Source organism: Eurypyga helias, unplaced genomic scaffold (genome assembly GCF_000690775.1).
Source record: "Eurypyga helias isolate BGI_N326 unplaced genomic scaffold, ASM69077v1 scaffold603, whole genome shotgun sequence".
In the NCBI taxonomy this organism is placed as follows: Eukaryota; Metazoa; Chordata; class Aves; order Eurypygiformes; family Eurypygidae; genus Eurypyga; species Eurypyga helias.
The window spans coordinates 197946-217765 of NW_010241793.1; the positions used below are offsets into that span (position 1 = coordinate 197946).

The 19820-nt window shown below is 39.6% G+C and overlaps 1 protein-coding gene across 1 annotated transcript in view; it reads left to right on the forward strand.

The window, feature by feature from the left end:
• The window catches only part of CDH13 (cadherin 13), a gene marked incomplete at its 5' end in the record, with an annotated part of 267510 nt that overhangs the window by 195195 nt on the left and 52495 nt on the right, over nt 1-19820 (forward strand). The window contains 2 exons of the mRNA XM_010148860.1: nt 16807-16989; nt 17943-18196. Of these exons, the coding sequence (XP_010147162.1) occupies nt 16807-16989; nt 17943-18196 (437 nt within the window). The remainder of the gene's footprint in view (nt 1-16806; nt 16990-17942; nt 18197-19820) is intronic.

The window sequence follows — 19820 nt, forward strand, 5'->3', positions numbered from 1 at the left end:
TGACTAATTTGTAAATATTCAAGAAGCACTTTATTCACTTTTAAATGCCCAGAGTCCAGACTACAGGTTAAAGCTCACTTATTCCAAAAATTTATTTTTCCTAAATTCATAAAGTATGGGCAGCATTACAAATGTTAATGCTACTATTATGGGATCATAATTTAAAAATACCAGCATTCTCAAAGGTCTCCAGCAGTGTGTCATTTCCCTGCTTTATTAAAATGAATGAACAGATGTACAATTTATTTCTGCTGAACTACCATCTAAATTCATAAGCTATTTCTCATGTGTCTGAAATCCATGTTGGTTTCCCATTTTCTTTGCCTTAGAAAAAAAATTACACTCTCACATTTATCACTCTGGGGATATAAAGGAGAAGTATACTCTCTACTTCATTCACTTTAGACTAATATCCTCAATACAATTTAAATCCCATCTCTTCAAGGCTATTCAGCAAAACTTAGGCACTGGAACACCCAGGTTCGGATCAGAAAACTCCCTTGCCATCCCTGCTGAAGACTGGCAGGTGGACTCTGAGGACACTATCTGTTCTCTCTGACAGGCTGAGGTGGCACACAGCTCCATTTAATCTTTGGGGTTGTCATTTATGACGCTGGTGGAGGCTGTGCAATTTCTTAGCAACAAGTTGGGGAAAACCAAGGAAGGCATGAATGATGCCTGGCAAATGGGAGAGGTGAGAAGCTTGGGTGTAACTGCAGTAAAATTTGCAGCTAAGGAGCACACATCAGCTGGCCCCAACCACTCATGAAGATGTGTTTCATTTGGCTTGTGGCAACCAAGGACCGTGGCAGGTGCTCTTTGGAAGTGATAAACAAAACAAGACAATGCAGAGATTAGACGGAATAAAATTATAAAGGCATAAAAGCATGTGAAACAGACACGTTGCCATGGAAAAAAATGAGTATAAAAATCCCAGACAGCGTGAACTCAGCCTATTGCCATTCTTACTTGTTGGCAAGGTTTGTGGGCAATGTAAGGGTGATATTTTTGCACTAATTCCATGTGAGGAATATGTGGATAATATGCCTTAGGGTTTCTGGCAGCATTTCTTCTGCAAAACCTATTTCTAAGGGTTTATATTGTAAGCAAGCCGTAAAAATTTTTGATGGTTTGAAGTTGACGACAGAATTCTCACGCTCAGATTGTGGTTTTTAGGGATTTGGTTGTTGGGGGTGGTTTTTTTTTTTTTTTTTTTAAATGATAAAAATCACTTTGGCAGAGAGAGTAATGGAACAGAATGTGAATCAGTCTGCTTTCTTCATTTCATAGCTGCTCGGGAATTTAAATGCAGGTCTTTAAATACCTCTTTACCAGACAATTCAGGAAAATGATGAAGTAATGGTTGAGATCTGTAAAAAAACATTATTTACTTCAGAAACCTGTGCAGTGACAAGAGCAGTTGGTCCCTGTGGGACTGCTCAGGAGGAGTTGTTAATTCAGTAGTAAGAATGGAGGAGTTGTAACTGGAGCAGGGATTTTTTCTTATAGTGGCCACGTTGCAAACAGTCTCAAAACAATGAAATTCAGGTATCTAGTTCTGCCATTCTTGTTCCTTTTTAATCCTTCCCCAAGCTGAGATCATTATTTTCCTTCCCCTTTCCTTACATTTTGTTGCCAAAAGAGAATGTGACCATCTAGGAAAGCAAATGCCAGAAGCATAATTGTCATCTTTTATCTGCAGGACGGAGGGCAAATACGATTTTGCAGTTACACGCTGTATTTCTAGCTGTCAGCACCAAATCCACCGTAATGAGGAGTCCTGTATGATGGGGAGTTTGAGGCTGGAATCTCAGTTGCAACACTCCTTCCTATCCCTTGTTTTGGGCACAGAAAAAAAAAAATATGGCAATCCAGTGAGCTTCATGGGAGTTAATGAGCACCATGGACCTTAAAAACATTAGAAAGATATGCAAAAGTGTTTTGTTCTCCTTTCTGTTCTGTATAAATTCTTGGATTTGGGCTTACCATGAAATCTGCAGGGGAAGGGTTCTCCAGATATCCTCAAGTCCCTCCCTATTTGTATACTTCCCAGTATTTATTTTTCCTTCAAGAACCTTGAATATTCAGTCCCTGCGAACTCCCAGCAATCTCCTGCAGTATTTCAGCAACCCTGCTAGCGGCATGCTTTGCCTCATCCCTGGTGAGACTTGTCCTCACCTCCACTGAATCCCAATGTTTCTTGGCTTCCTCCACTCTGAAGGCGACACACAGACAATCCTGTTTTCTGCAACAGCCCTGTGTGCATTTGCTGTGCTGGTTTGTGCAAGACCATGAGCTTGAGACATCTGCCTCTCCAATCGCTCTTTGCCTCCGCACTGTGGGCAGGAATTGGGTGCTGTGGTACAGCTGGGGCTCCCCAGTGTTGAGCAGATGGAAGAATTCCTGCTTCTGTCTTGCACACAGTACATCTTCCTACACATCTCAACACAGTTTTGCTGGTTTTGCAACATTAAATTGCCTTTATTGTCCACGATTCTTCTCCAGCAGCAGAGTAAGTGCAAAACTAACATCTGCTATATGTGGTTTCTTCTCCTTGCATTCTCACCACAGGAGGAGAAGAGTGTATATATTTTGAGCATTTTGATGTGATGGGGTTTTGCTGCTGTTTGTTTTCTTCTGTACATGTGGGTTTGTGTTTAATATGAAGAATTTGATTAAGTCATGTGGGTATGTTCTTTTTATTTGTTTTGGATTTTGTTATAGAACAGACTGATGATATTTCATACACAAATGAGAGTCTATAAGCACTGGATAGGGAGCTTTATGTCCCATTGAGGCACACTGTGATCTTCTCCACATCTCTTTGCTAATACACCTAACTTCTGACCTGTAATTGTCTGTTCCTGGTTTGGCTTTCTCATAAGGTAAGGGAGCCTGACAGCTGTGTCAGACTTTGTGCCGTGGGCAAATGTGCACAGGGCTTAGGAGGAGATTCATCAATTCCAGAGTTAGTTCAGAGCAAGTTTCATTAAGAGAATGTTTTATAACTATATAGCATTTTTCATTCCAAAGAACCCCAAAGGAACATACAGAAAATGGATCCTCTCTGTGGGCAAGCAGAAGATTAAATTGCAACTTTCTGCTGCTTGCAGGGAAAATGAAGGTGTAAGACTTCCTTTATTAAAGAATACTACTCAGGAAAGTTGTTTTAATTTCTAAAGAAACATTGCAAATAAGGTCTAACCACGGTGTTGTGTTGTTACACTGAAAATCTTCTTGATGGGCAAAGGGGAAGCCCACCTTATGTATAAAGCCAAGAATTTATTGGTATTAAAATTTAAAACTAATCCAAGTAGACCCGAATTCAGGTTGAATTACTGCAGGGGAAAAAAAAATATTCCATTCAGAAAAACTTTCAATAATGATAATATGGCAGTTATAAAATGGATGCATGCATCCTGCTTAGATCTTTATCCCCTGCTTAGCTGTTACCTTTCCTGCTGTCACTCTCACTGTTTCCTGGTTCCTCTGAATTCTAAGGTTGGTGGTTTCATTCTAGTGCTTGTGGTAGGGGTGGTGTATCACAAGGTGTCAGCACCTGGAGGCTTTGCCAGGACAAACGTGATGCTCATGTTGTTCCTCTTCCCTCCCTTTGGGATCATGTGGGGTCATTTTTATCTACTTGCTAATAGGTTTTTACGTGTTGCTCTTTCTTTACTAGCCTGAAGCTCCATGTTACATCCAAATTTACTCTATATGATGTCTTTTACATTTGTTAGATACTTTGTTTCCCCTAAAATCAGATTTGTTCAGCTCCAGGTCTGCATTTCTTTAGCTAAACGTTGATGAGTTTATTATAGCAACAGGGACTCCAGTGTCAAATCTGTACTTCCCGTCTTGTTAGCCCGTGACTGTACTTCTCTGTTCTGCATCTTGTTTCACTACTTCTCAAGACCTCTTTTATCATACAAGGCCTGTATTTCTCTGTCCTACACCACTGTGTGAGAGTTAATGAAACTTTGGTGGTATCACACAAAAATAAATTAGTAAAAATAAATTAGCCAAATACTGTTACAGTGAAACAAGGTAAAACAAGGCTTCAGGCAGGTCAAGAAAATTAGGGAGAGCAAGCCTGAGAAACCTCCATCCTGAGATTTGAGGCCTTGCAAACTCAAACCATGACCTGTTACTAGCAGTGGCAATACCATATTATGGAGCTACAGAGCTTCTGGATCATTCTGTGTTTTCTAGGCTGCAAATAACACTTAATGATTGGGACAGAACTTGGGTCCCATAACTAGCAGAAAGAAGTTTAAGTATCGTGGCTGGTGCAGACTGTGCAACTGTGGCCCTGTGCCTTGACTGATCTGGGAGCGAGTGATGCGCATCTACTCATTTTGAGATGTAATTAAAGCTCTCTGTCATCATTAGCTCACTGAAACGGTGATAACCAGCCCACTCTGGGTCAGAAGGCTGACAGTGGCTGTGGCAATAGCCTCGGGACTCAGAATAAAGAATATCTGTGTGTCATCAGACTCGGGACTGTTGCATAGGTTGCAAAACTAACTAGCAGGAGTCAAACTGCTGAGCTGTTGGGCATTTGTATTCATGTGAGAAGTGCCTTAAGGCTTTCAGGGAGCAGGAAGAGGTCCTGTTTATATTTCATCCCACACACAGTACTTGCTGCTTCAGGTGACTGAAGTAGGGTGCTGCTATCTTCAGTGAGCTCCCCCAGATGCCATGTGAGCACACATAAGGGTGCTGGGCTGTCTCAATGGAGGACCGTGGTATATCACAAGTGATCAAAGTCTCTCTGCTTTATAAGACCCATGAAGTGCTACTCAGCTAAACAATGTTAAAAATCTACCAAAAGTAAAAGAAGCAGTAAAATCTGGCAGTGGCAAAAGGGACAAATGGAGAGAACCAAGAGGATTTTTCTGAGCCACCACAAGAGTGTGTAACCAGGAAAACCATAACTGAGTTACGAAAGTATGTGTCAGAGAGAGAGGTTATTGAACAGGTCAATACAAGCAGCTCTTCTTCCTCTGGTTTCCTTTGCCCCCTCCATGCTCAATGCCCCTGACTTTATGAGTGAAAATATCACAGGTAATTGAAGTTGCAAACCCCAGCAGAATGCTAAATTAGAAATTAAGCAAAAACGCTCGTCAGCTGGAGCACAGAAATCCTGAGCAAATTTCCTAATGCAGTTTTACAGCAATTGGAATATATTTTTTTCCCTAACTGCTTCACAAACTGAATTGGTTGAATTCAATGTGTTCTGTGGTGCTAGCTAACCTGTGACCCCTGTTACTCAGGATAATCAGGGGGCTAATCAGCCTGCTGTGATCCAAGCTCCAAAGGAACAAGAATATTGTAAGGTTCAGGGAGCCTATGCTGGCATTAATCAGATGTCATCAAGGTTTGATTATCAATCCTAAAGACCACCAAATTGATACAACATGGTTTAATTCACTAAAAATTAGGCATCTACATATTAATCACCAAGCTGAATATCTGAAAGTGATTGCTTTTCTAGTAACTAAAGTCAGGTGTCAATGCTTTGGAATGTCCCACAGTTTAGTAATAAATATAGTGGTCAGCATCAGCACAAAAGTAGCATTAGCCAGATTAAAAAAAGATTTTGTTCTAACTTCACATAGATTTTTTTTTTCCTCCTGTTAAGAGTTTACAGCTCCATTGAAATTGTTCCTCATGTTTCTATTCTAATTATGAGCTTACTCAGAAGCAAGAAATAGCGTATGTTTCAAGCTACCTGCAATCACAGCACTTTTCTCCCTTCTGAGGGGAGAAAGAGTGCCTGCTTACAGTGTATCATACTGTTGTGTATGGAAATAAAGTGATATTTATTGTCCCTTAAAATGATTTCCCCCAGAATTGGCAAGCTCAGTTGAAAAATCTGTATCTAGAAATGGGTGTTAGGATACAATTAATTGTTAGCGCACTTGCTTGCTCCCCTTGGGAAGAGTTCAGTGTGGCAAGTTTGGTGCGGATGTGTTAGCAAATTATGTAGAGATTTGCTACAGGAGAAGGGGAAGCAGCCTTGGGATGGATAGCACAGTTGCCTAATAAACTAATTCTCTTCATACATGTCCTGATTTAATAGGCATTCAACCCTGCGGAAAAGCTTTTTTTGATATAAACCAATGATAATACCAAATGCTTATTTATCTTATTGGTGTCAACTGTATTTCATGGCCATTCCCTTTATTTGCATTAGCAATTTGGTCTGCTTGGAACTGGAGGAGTTAAGCTGCTGCTCGAGGATTTCCAAGCATACCACAGCATTAGCTGTGATCAGGACAAAGTAATTGTACAAATTCTGGACAACCCACCAAGAGTCAGCTCTAGTGATTACTTGCTCTGTAGGCACTTTGGCCTTTCTGCTCCTTCCCAGACTGCCCATAGAGTACATTTGTGCTGGGCATGATGCTTCTCGCCTTCCATCAACGTCTTACATCAGCGTCTTCGCAGGCACAGTAACCACAATGTGCCCCTGGGACAGGCCCTGTTTGCTGTTCACGTTATCTCTGCAGCCCATACAAGGTAGGTCTGACAGGCCTGATTTCCTGTACCTAGACCTCATGGTGTGCATGCACATCTTGCTGTCCAAAGCACAAGTGTAGTGCCTTGGCCTGTCTTGCTCTCCCTCCTGATTCTTGGGGCTCACACACATAAACTGAGGAGCACTGCCATCAAACATTCACAATCTTCAGGTAGCTTAGACAGAATTCAGTATCAAAATATATAAAAATTCTTAGTTCATTATTTGTCCTCCTTATTAATAAAAAGAACTAAATAGTTATCTACGTAAGGCAAAACATATCCAGCTCAGGCTGCAACAGCGTTTGTGTTCAAGAAGGCTGTGTGTACAGTGAATGTATGATTAGGAAAACATAAATTAAAGGTGAGAAAATGAAAGGGCCCTGAATGTTCCCTCTGTGATACTCTAGACAGGAAATAAGCACACAACAGGAACTTACAGAAGGAATGTTTCATTTTCCTTTATTACAAGTATTTTTCTTTCAAGATGAAATGAGCATTGACCAAAGGAGCTGGGCAGTGAGAGATGGAGAGAATGGGTATCCTTAAAGCAGAAAGCAATATAACCATTTATCATACCTTTTCTTTTTTTCCTGGCCTTTTCCACAGCTGTGCAGTGCCAGACCATACTTCTGTTGCTCCAGGCTTCAATCACTGTTCAGCACTCTATGTCCCAATACATGCTTAAATCATATGTGTTCAAAGCAGGCCACCCCAGCTGCAAGTGAGCTCCCCTCAAACTGCCTTTTGAAACCACCCATCGCAGTGCTGTATGGGGAGGCTCGCATCCCTCCATCATCAGTAGTCAAATACTTTGCATTTATTCCTATTATTCTTTCTTCTTGACCTTGGGAAAATCATTTTTCTGTGCTAGTAGGATTGGAGGACCCAGGACCTCGTTGTTCCTCATCAGGGTAATGAGAGCACTGTTCTTACCTGGATGTTCAAGGTATGATAAATATTTTTCTCCTGTGGGAGGAAAACAGAAAAGGAAAGAGACCATTAATCATGGAAGCTCACCTATGCCTATGATCTCTAAATGATTCTTCTTGTATCATAGCTTTTTAATATAGCAGTAAGATCTGCTACACAATGAATGTCGTGCAAATAGGGTGTACGCGAAGCAATTTGAGAAAAAAATAATGTATACCAGTAGAAGAAACTCCGTGCAGTAGACTTCATTCATCAATTTGTTGGCAGACTTGAAAGACTTACTGTGTTTGGATAGACTGAAATATGGAGTGTTCAGCCCAAATTCTCCTTTACCCACCCATTTCTCCACAGAAAACAAGATGCTGGCTAGAAATTTCATTTTTTAAATTCAGACAAATTCTGCATCACTGCAGATAATACTGCCTGTAAACTTCCATCTGCACCTCCTGCCTCTACCGCAACAGTGTGAAACCTTGCACAGTTCTTATCTGCTTCCAAAAAAGAGTTTCAAACTGGGCTAACTTCAGACAGCTCTCAGCAGGAGGGGCCTTTAAATCTAGAGCATCCCATCTCCACCAGTTGGCACAACCTAAAATGCCAGAAGTTTGGGGAATTGATGAAATTCATTGCTAAAATATTCTAGAGGCACAAGTTGCTTTGAGTGCTCTGGGTGGTGCTCCTAGGCACTGCTCACCAAAGACCATGTGAAGAAGCATAATTGCTGTCAAAACATCTGTTGTTGGCAGCATGGGTCGTGATCAGCTGTAAGCTGGTACAGTGAATTACTGTCGTCTTTGGAAGCAATGTCGGCTCAGGGCAGGAACAGTAAGATTTCTCACTGGATGCATATGCTGCGCTTTATCAAAGAGCCCAAAGACGCTGCTATTGAGAAAGTCTCATTTACATTGCAATTTCACCTCTGCAAACACACCTTGGCTTCTTACACTGGTAAGGATGTAGTTCAGCCTTGCAATATTAAGGTGCCAAAATAGAGCATTTTCACACCGATTTGAAAAGCCCTGTGATTTCCTTGGACAGTCCAATATTATTTGGAAATATTGCTAAACTGTGACTCAGTTCCATCTAATAATCAATAATCAAATGCATTTAACCTACATTTTAAACGTGATCTTGAACTGGGTTCCAAAACATTGTGACAGTTCCTATTAAGTTGGTGTCTATATATGAGCTTCATAGACGTAGAATGTGTTATTTCCTTATTTATACACAGTTGAGAGGTAATCATCATCATATTTTTAAACAGAGAACAAGATATCAGGAAGAAATTCTTCCCAGAGAAGGTGGGGAGGCACTGGGACAGGATGCCCAGAGAAGCTGTGGATGCCCCATCCCTGGAAGTGTCCAAGGCCAGGCTGGATGAGGCTTGGAGCAACCTGGTCTGGTGGAAGGTGTCCCTGCCCTTGGCAGGGGGTGGGACTGGGTGGGCTTTAAGGTCCCTTCCAACCTAAACCAGTCTGTGATTCTGTGACTTGAAGTTCATTTCATTTAAAGAAGACATCCAGCATCTTAGAAAGCAGGTTGACTTAACACTGCTCTTGATGGGAAGTACACTGAGGAAGAAATAATACAGAGCTGGGTTGGCTGAATACAGTGCAATTACTCATAAACCTGAAAAGCGGGTATTTTGCTGGTCTCTAGGCAATGCTCATGTTGTAACAGGTGAACAGGTGTAGTTTCCTCTTTCAGGCTTGGTCAGATCATCATTTTCTATGATGCTGTTTTAAACATAAGGTTTGTTCTACCCAGGGGAAAGAATTTTTGATAGATAAGAAAATCACATCATTAATTCTTTGAGTTTTTCTCATAAGTACCTTAAGCGTAGCGAATATTTTTTGGTGACCTTTTGCTGTCCTTTTTCACCTGGAGAAAGAGCATTTATGTTTCTATGATATGGCTATCATTCTAGAAGCGTCCATGAATTTGTAGGTACTTGATTTATACTAGAAATAATTGAATGCACCTTGCATTTATGGGGGGGGGGGAAGGAAGAATGAATTCTTTCTAAATTATTCATAGATTCTAGGGGGAAAAAAAAAAGACATGTTTGTCTTCCTTCTGACTCTTCAGGCAACTGTACTAGATTTGATGTATAACCTGGAGGTAACAGGCTTTGAAGTAGGCATTCAACATATGATTAATACATGTTAGAATTATCTCTTTGCCTTCACTCAGTGAGGCCATGAGCTGGGCTGAGGAAGAGCCAATGTCTTGTAAACAGAAGATTTTGAAAAGATTCAAAGAAAGTGGCTCTTTTCAGGTATCCATCACCATCACTTAGTTACAGTCCCTGAATGGCTGTTTAGTCTTCTGCAAGCACATAAATGAGAGGATAGAAACACAACGTCAGCTCTGAATGGGGTTTCAGCACTGCTGTGGGAAAGTAGTAAAAAGGAAATTTCTTTAAATCCATTTGTAAATTTTAATGAGGATCTTACGCTATAGATCTTCTGAAGTTTTCTAATATTTATGATCCTGCAAGAGGGTAGAAGGATCCTTCGCATTACCACTCCAGCAACTTTACAGGCAACTCCTGGGGCACCCAGCAGGTCATCTGTTCATCCATCTTACCCTGTCATTTTTCCATTCTGTCCCTGCCCTACTTAATCATGAATCCCAATGCCCAAAGAGTTCCTGAAATAGTTCCACTGAATCCCAAAGATGACTTGGCTTCATCATAATGGAAACCGCCTCACAGAGGGATTCGTACCTGGAGCATGCGGAAGCAGCCTGATTAATATTTTCTTCCTCCTTTGTTTGTTCTATTACTAGTTCTCCTTACCAGTAGTTTTCCAAGCAGACTGATTATCAGCAAAACCAGATAAAGTCATGTTGAACCTTGCATTTTTTGATCTTTCATGATTAATGTCAGTGATACTAAGCATCTTTGTGTTTTTTCAATAAAAAGGCACAAATTTATAGAGCCTGCAGAAATTGTAAGCATGTCACAGAGAGGCAGAATTTGATCTTTGGCCTTCCATTTAGCTAATTAATCTTTTTTTGTTTGCTGCTGTTGTTGCAGTTTGCAGCATAGAGTGGACAAAAATCTTCATTCAGTCTTACATTACTGGCAGTACTTTTCTTTTGTAAAGTAACTGGTGTGTGCCTTGAACGATGACAAGGCATTTACAATACAGAGCCTGTGAAATTCATTCAAAAGTAAAATGGCAAAATGCATCCAAAATGATTATGGTCAATTTCATGTATTTGAAAAGATTTTTTTTCTGAGCCACAATTGAATTCTTTCCGTAATTTCACTAGGGACATGAAAGAATATTATGTACTTAGAAAAAAATATAGAATAAGCTGAAAGAAATACTTAAAGTTAAGGAATAATACAGCGCCTACAAGCCAGCATTATGGCAGTAAGATGACAGCTACTAAAGACTGTTTAGGTGACTCAGCTTTAATTTGTGTTTTGCATCTAGTTTACACCATCAAGTCCTTGTCAAACTACAATAATGCTTTATATTTACATAGTGTCTTTTGTCTAAATGGCTTCCAACGTGCTTTTTATGGTGCTTTGTGTAGGGTTTACATCGACTTAATCCATTACATTAATACGGCGCTCTCTGTAGTGAAATAGAGCTGCCATTTGTGTCCATATAGCAAAGGCTATGCACAGTTTTAAGAGGGAGAATACCTTCAAAATTTGTAGAAGAGATTAGGGGGAATGAAATACCAAGTTACAATTTTCCTTGACCACAAAATTACCAATTAAATTGCTTATGTGAAGAGTTTGCCATAAACTGCACTTGGTGAGGTTCTCTGTTTTCCAGCCCACCTGGGGCCCCAGATAGAGGCCAGCACATTGTGCTGAGTTGAAAGGTGACTGAAGAATCACCAGTATCACTGTGATGCACAAATGTTATGCTAAATATTTCCACCTTGTATTTCACCTGCCTGGTGTGTGAAGTCTGATGAGCTCCCAGCAGCAGATCACTTTGTTGTTAGCTGGCAAGTGGGGCTTTGCAGCCCAGTGAATTCCACAAGAAATAGCCATTAGTGACATTTAAGGGATTCTCATTCCTGATTGCTCGAGAATGCAAACCTTTGTGATCACTCTGAAAATCTGTTTGCCCTTGGAGATAATCCAGCTGCAGAGCTATGGAAAATACTGTGCTTCCTTAACAAATAAATATTGGCCACCCAGGTGGGCACATACTAAATGACAGTGCAAAGTAAAGACACAGACAAAGAGCAAGCAGAATGCAAGAGGTTGTACGAACTTGTCTTCGTATTTTCAAGAAAGCAGACAGACAAAATATGTTTGCAAAAGCAGTGGACTTCAGTGGAGGAGGACAAATACAATACCATTTCCCTGGGGAATTTCTAATAGAGACACATGAATTAATATATCCCATTACTTCTCACATTTTATGATATATAGATGGAGAAAAAAACACATCATAGTAGCACAGAATACCTTCAACTGGAATGTCACCCTGATGAATGCAAACTGACATGCAGTTTTAATTTGTTTGTTCTTGACTGGAAGTCACAGCATGCAGAATCTTAATGAGCCATAGGGTAGCGATCACCAACCCCAGACACGTTTATCTTGCATTGTGTTTGCTGCTTGTGGCAGCTCTTTAATTTGGGTATTTCAGCACCCCACTCTGAGACATTTTTTCGGTGGTTTCATAAAGGTATAAAGGTTATTGCTGCATGCTCACGCTGTTGCTGAACAGTAGACATTCTGATGCAGTTAATTTGTTCCTCTGCTTGGAGAAGCCAGTAAAGAAACCCTCGCTTACTATTAAATAATAAGGCTGTCCAGTAAGAATCCAATTTCCATAGAGGTTAGTTACCGTTTCCAGTTTTGTTTGAGGCTGAGATTTGTTAATGGCTGCATTCTCTGGTGATACATGAAAAGATCACTCTGTAAAATGTTATCTGCCTCATGGTGGGAATCTGACAAGGTTGGGTTTTCCTCAGAACCCTACTGAGCCATTTTGCTGTTCAGTGATGGCTGGCACCTTAGTGTCCCGGTTCACCATAGAGCTCAGTGCAGACGAGGATTTGACTCTGATATATTCTATCCTGGCTTCACCAGGAATCAGCTACTAAAATTAAGCTGTGCTTCAATTTGTTTGGTGGGTTGTTTTGGGGGTTTTTGGGTGGTTTTTTGGTGGGTTTTTTTCGTGTGTGTGGTTTTGTGTTTTTTTTTTTTTTTTCCCCTCATTACCTTCCCCTTTAGCTAGTCTTTGACGCAGGCTTAATTATTCTCAGTAGATATCTGCTGCCTTGGATTTCCTATATGCAGTAAGATAAAATTCCTGCCAGCTTGGAACTGTAATTTTTTATTTTAACTTCTCAGGCTTTGCACATAGTTTGGAGAAGGTTTCCAAGAGCCAGAGAAGGAGGAGTAGCATTTGCTGAAGTGAGATCTCTCTCTCCTGCTCAGTTATCCTGAGTGCTGTTACATGGGCTGTATCTGAACACTGTTGTTTTGCATGTTACTTGTCTCCTTGCCATCTCTTTTCACCCTCAGGGACCTCCATGCCTAGTGGAACCATCTTTGTGATCTCTCAAAAGGTTGTCAGTAGTCAATATCAGCTTTCCATCGCTCCATCATGACAGCAAACGTTGCTCACTCGTTACATTCTCAAGTCTATTTGTGCTTCCTCACAAGCTACCCTCACACTCTTGAAAGAACTCTTCTACATCTATCACTATTTCCTTGATGTATTTAATTTCCTCATTAAAAGTCTTATTTGTCTACCAAAAAAAAAAGATGATTAAGGGTAGAATGCTGGCTACTGTTGACTCATTGTTTCCTTCTAAGTTCCTATCAGTCTGGTTTCTGTCTTTCTGTATTTTTTCATAAGCTTTCGGGTGCAGAAAAAGGTAAATTGAGGTGGGTTTTTTCCCCCCTATGTTTATAGAAGTTTAAATATAACAGAATGACTAATATTTCTCAGCTATATGCATGACAAACACAATAAATGGCAATATGGCATATCACTTCACAGAGCAACTTAACCTTATTCTAATGCTCAGCTGTAGAAAATGAACGTAGCTCCTTCCAGCCAAATGCAGTTCTGTCCCAGGGTATTTGCCTTCTAAGTTATTATTTTTAATATGGGTCCAGATGATAGCAGTTTAAATAAAGTACTGAACTCATCTATTTTATTCTTAATTTATAGTGGTGCTTAGGGGATGTGCAGATATTTTAAAAGAGTAAAATCAATTAACTTGTGATCCAATTATTTGTGTTAGCCACTAGGGGGTTTTATTTTAGAGCACCGGATCAGAGTCCCCCAGTTAAGCACTGTGCTTTGAGAATGTAAATCTTTCATTTTGAAATATGATGAACCTGTGGTGGTATTTTCTCTATTTGCAATTCTCACTCCTATTTTTGTCCTTTCATAATTTCTAAATTTCTTCCTTTAGTTTTGTTTTTGAAAGGGACACAATATAAATATAACATTGTTCTAAATACTTGGAACTCTATTCTTTATATAAAGGTGGCTGAACAGGCAGAAGTGTTTCCATTCTAGGTAGTATACACTGTATTTTTCTGGGCCTCTCTATTTCACAGTAGATACTTTTCTCTTGCAATTACAAATGTGTGATTTATTACACATTTCACATTATAAATTTAGTGTTGACCCACGTGGCAACTTCTTTGATTTGATTAGTCTGCTTTTTCATCCATCTAGAACAGATTTTAGTGTAATGTTCCACATAGATTCAAATACCCTCTGTGTTTATGTGGTCATTTCTAAAACGTAAAGTATGCTGGGGGTGAGTGAACAGCTGTGCTTGGAATTATTTGGCTTGGCACAGCCTTTGCCTGTAGACGTCATTTCTTGATCTGCAGGTGTCAGATGCTTTGAGTTTTATGTCCCCAGTAAGTCTATGTGCCCTTTCTGCACTAATAACTCACTGCCATTGAAACTGCTGAGAGCCCTTCCTAAATGAGGAAAAAATAGGAATGCAGAAGAAAGCCAACACCAGCTGAGATATCCTTGAATTAGATATCCATAAAGTTGCATTCTGTATTTTTTGAACTAACTGGCACATCATGACAACCTTTTCCATCATAGTCTGGCACTGGTGGGGTAAGCATAATAAATTTCTCCCTCAGACTTCACAGTTATGTGTCTGAATTAAATAGCCAGGTCTTCAAATATTTTACCATAACAGATTGTATAGTTCCCAAGGTGGTCCAGGAACTATTGAACACTGAATTAATTCAGACTAGTGGATTAAGGAAAAGATTTTTCTGAAGGTTCAATATGAATTAGGAGCAGAAGTCCAGTCAAATCTAAGGGTTAGATTCTTTAGGATTAGGTTCCTTGATGTCTAGTCACCTTTTTACATAGCCAAATAGAAATTGTTTGGTACTGAACACTTGTTGGGAAAAATTGTGGTCCTTATGGTTCTGATGTCTCATTTTATACATGCTCAAGTTGAGACATGAAATATGTGAAATAATACAAAAATATCAATCAGGCTAATTGCTTATTTTCAATTAGTGTAAGAGGAGAGGATGCTCAAGCTGAGACATGAAATGATATGTGAAATAATACAAAAATATCAATCAGGCTAATTGCTTATTTTCAATTAGTGTAAGAGGAGAGGTGTCCAAGTGTGCTTTCCAGTGACAACATTTAGCTGAGCATGAAGGAATACAATCTTGGTAATAATTCCTCTGTTATTTCCAAGATTCTTCATAGGGTTTTTCTTTTGATTTGTTTCAAAGCAAGCAAAAATATTGTTATATTATCTTTCAGAGTTAATTAAACTGCAAATGAGCTTAATGATCTGTCTGAAACAAAGCTCAATCACAACCTGGTATATATTAACTATCAGAATCAAAAGAATCTTCACATTCTTTGTTAAATATACTAAAGAAGATAGAAATAGCCGGTTATTAATGTCATCCTTTTATAAAATCAGTTTTGAGGCTGGTAAACTCATACACTCGAATAGTAAAGCTAAATTGAAAAAGAGTTTGGAAACATTAGTTAAACCTATTGGAAGAAATGAAAAAATGATAACTGAACACTGGAAAAAACAGTTCTCTCTTCTGTATTTTACTGTGAGGAAAATTACCTACTGTTTCTCCAGATTATGTAATCTCTGTATAAATAAAATACCTTTTCTAGGGTTCAGCATTCTTACAAAATCTTCTGTAGTGTTATGACTTCATGTGGTCTATATGACAGAGCAAAAGACATGTAGCTTATTCGGGTTGTGAAGCCACTTGGGTGGTTTTTGCCCTTGAGTGATATATTGCCAGCAAGGATGTAGGTTTTAAGTGGTGCATGTACAGCACAGCCTGTTTGTGTCATTAAAGTTTGTAACTTTGGACTTTTGAAGCCTTAATCCCTAGAAATGCTAAGATTTCCTAATGATCTGTAATGGTACTGCTGATGGTCAGCACTTCTCAGGATTAGGTATGTTATCATTCTGGTCTATCCACCTATAAAGCAGGTATTATCTTATCACTCTTATGTACAGTGCTTTTAGCATGTCAGCCTCAAGTACTTGAAAGGTGAGGAGTATTATTAAGTCTGACCCTTACAAGCTTTTCCCATGGTTTGCTTAATGTTTTTCCTGCATAAATAGAAATGATGTTATACACTGTTTGTCTGGGTACTAAATTAGATTTTTCTCACAGGGCTTGGCTAGCTGAATAGTAGAGCAGTGCAACAAACTTCACAAGGTCATAAAAATTCTTCCACTGAAAAAACGAAGTAACCCTGACTTTTAGTTATGCAGACCAAGTGGTAGCATGAGGTCCAATTATTTTTGTCTCTGACAGCAATCCTTCCAAAAGCTGGTATGGGAACACTTTTTGCGAACAATGTTTTATGTAGTGATGACAGTGTTGTGAAAAATTAATATGGGTGGGGTAATTTATGAAAACCATAGTCTGAAATGCAAAACTGGATTATCTGTAAATACTAGTACATCCGAGGGCAAGAATGGGCTATACTAGTCAGCTTCCTCTTCTGCTCAGCTACGGGTATAGTTCCCTTTCTGAGAGCATATGCACTTCTACAACACTGTGCACATGTTCAGGATTCGCTTCTCCAGTAATAGGAGATGAACTGTCTTCTTGTGATCAGACTCTTCCAAAGCTTGATTCCTATCACACTGCTGCTTATCTGCCATCTATTAACTGGAGAGCAGCTGTAATGTCCTACCTTATATTTCATGAGTGAGAATGTATTATTTAGAGCCTATAACATTCAGTTTCAGTCAAGGATTACATCTTTCTCCTGTCGTGGTAAATAATTAATGCTGGCTTGGATATTTCATGTGTGTGTGGTTGTTAATTGGAAATAGTAACAATTTCCTCTGTGCTTTTTTTTCTAGTTTCAAGCCACAGTGAAGGAGGGTGTCACAGGTGTGATAGTAAACTTAACTGTTGGTGACCGAGATGATCCAGCAACCGGAGCGTGGAGAGCTGTCTACACCATTATTAATGGAAATCCAGGGCAGAGTTTTGAAATTCATACCAATCCCCAGACTAATGAGGGAATGCTCTCCGTTGTCAAAGTAAGAACAATTTGCTGTTCTACTCTGTTATTACTGTAAGGTCTACCCACTGGATTTACTGCATAAGAGAAGGCACAGCAAGAATAACTTCCTGAAAATACATAGTTGGCTACCAGCCCTTGCCCAAACAGTCTGTATGTCCCCTTCTTCTGCAGTTACCTTACTTCTTTAGTCATAAGGACCTGACTGTTGTCATTGTGCTTAAATATCACCTAGTTCTTCAGTAAACATGACAATTAACAGTGACGTTTTACAACAAGGTTTTGTTTGTGACTGAGGATACAATTAGAATTCAAGGGCTATGTTTTGTGCTCAGTTAGAGAACACAGAGGCAAATACCAGGGAAATAAGGGATGTGACTACAGACTGAACTGGAGAGCCATCCTTGGTCCCACATTGCTAAAGTCTCATGAAAAAAAGGCATTGCCCGATTTTGTAGGAAGATAATCCTACATCTCACACTTTAAAAAAACCCAAACTGTACCAGAATTGTCTCTGACTTCAAAAGAGGCATTTTCAATTGTTAAGACAAATGACATGTATTTCTATGGTGGTGCTTTTGATTTCAAGGTAGGAGTTGAGAAAATAGCCTTATGTTACTTACCATAAGTAACTGATAAGTATGACCTGTTTGTTTGCTAAATGCATATTCCATCATAAATAAGCACGTATCTAGGAGAATTGAATTGTACGTATGAGGTATGGCAAAAAAGCACATGCTCTTGGACAGAGGGTCTGCTCCATCTTTCATTAAGTCCATTGCATTCATTGTCTTGAATGCACTTGATAACTACCATCGTGTCATGCTGAACTGTGACCAAGGATCAGATGCAATGAATGATCTTGTCTCTTCAGCTAATTCTATCCTGTGTTAGTTGGCAACAGGGTAAAAGGAGAAAGTGTTAAGTACTGTCTCTGCACCTTGCACTCTGACTTTATTACATGTTTTACAGCCTTTAGACTACGAGATTTCAGCATTTCACACGCTGCTGATCAAAGTAGAAAATGAAGACCCGCTGATTCCAGACATAGCCTATGGCCCCAGTTCGACGGCAACAGTTCAGATCACTGTGGAGGATGTGAACGAAGGCCCAGTTTTCCACCCAAACCCCATGACAGTGACCAAACAAGAAAACATCCCCATCGGCAGCGTTGTGTTAACCGTAAATGCCACTGATCCTGATACTTTGCAACACCAGACTATCAGGTGAGTGCAGCACCTTCTACTTTCCATCCGTAAGAAGATGAGTATGTCTTTTGTGTCTGAGAATTTGCCTGCCCATACAGAACTAAATGAAATTTTTTTGGGCTCTAGATAATAAGAAGTGGACTTATTTTTTCTCCTGTAAGGAAGAGATTCACTGTGAGGAAAAGAAAGAACTGCATTGGACAGGGGGCAGTAGTTTGCAGTCTGTGAGATGAGTGCACAACAATTGAGTGCCACCAGCAATACACAGAGCTTTGCACAGTGTTTGAAAATCACCTTTAATCTGCTTGTTTATTCCTCTTCCTTCCTGAGAGTCAGAGAAAACATGACAAAATTGAAAATGTGTATGGAAAAAAATTATCTCTTTTATATACGGTTTAAGTCAGTTTATGATGCTTTATAATGTCCCTCAGTGACATGATGAGTGTCCATGCACATTGAAGGGCTGAGAAAATATTTGCCAGTGAAACACTGAAGCTGCAGTAAGCTAAGACTTGGCCTTGTCCAGATAGATGTAAGAAAATTATTTCTGTGCAATGATAATACAATCCCACGTGTCATGTCTCAAGGAGCAAACCCAAGTATTAAGTGATGTCGTCATCTTACTGAAGCTTCAGTAAGCTAAGACTTGGCCTTGCCCAGATAAATGTAAGAAAATCATTATTTCTGTGCAATGATAATATAATCCCTCATGTCATGTCTCAAGGAGCAAACTCAAGTATTAAGTGATGTCGTCATCTTCTATTTTGATCCACCTGGGTTTTTGGTTTTAAACTGGTTGAAAAATTAAAGATCAACCACTTTCTTCTCTAATCAGTAAGCTAAGACTTGGCCTTGCCCAGATAAATGTAAGAAAATCATTATTTCTGTGCAATGATAATATAATCCCTCATGTCATGTCTCAAGGAGCAAACTCAAGTATTAAGTGATGTCGTCATCTTCTATTTTGATCCACCTGGGTTTTTGGTTTTAAACTGGTTGAAAAATTAAAGATCAACCACTTTCTTCTCTAATACTAAATTAAATTTCCAGGCAGCTTTTCTCAGGATTTGAGAATTCCAGGTTAGGCACTACAATTAAAATCTGCATCTGTGTTTAACTTTTCATTCTTACTTGTGAGTCCAATTTCCCCTGCATATCAATGTAGGCAAAAGGGCATAAACATCTTTGTGAGAATGGCTGCAAAGCTTTTACAGTGTGACCTGTCAATCTAAACCACAGACGTAGATTTCTCTACTATCACAGGGTGATTTAGCAGTGAATGTGCATTTCTTAAAGAAGGTTTGACATATGTACTGTCCTAAAAAAAAAAGAGAGATACTGATCTTGAAGATGTTCTCTGTCAGTAACAAATGTCAGTGAGCGTGCCGTTGCAAAGGACTCTGCTTACAGCCTTGGATACGAGCGATGAGAAGGTGGATTTAAGCAGGGGACTGTGCTTATCTGTAAGGAAGGAGGAACATCACCCCCAACAAAGGATCATAAAATCATAGAATTATAGAATGGGTTGGGTTGGAAGGGACCTTAAAGATCATCTAGTTCAACCTGCCCTGCCCTGGGCCGGGACACCTTCCACCAGACCAGGTTGCTCCAAGCCTCATCCAGCCTGGCCTTGGACACTTCC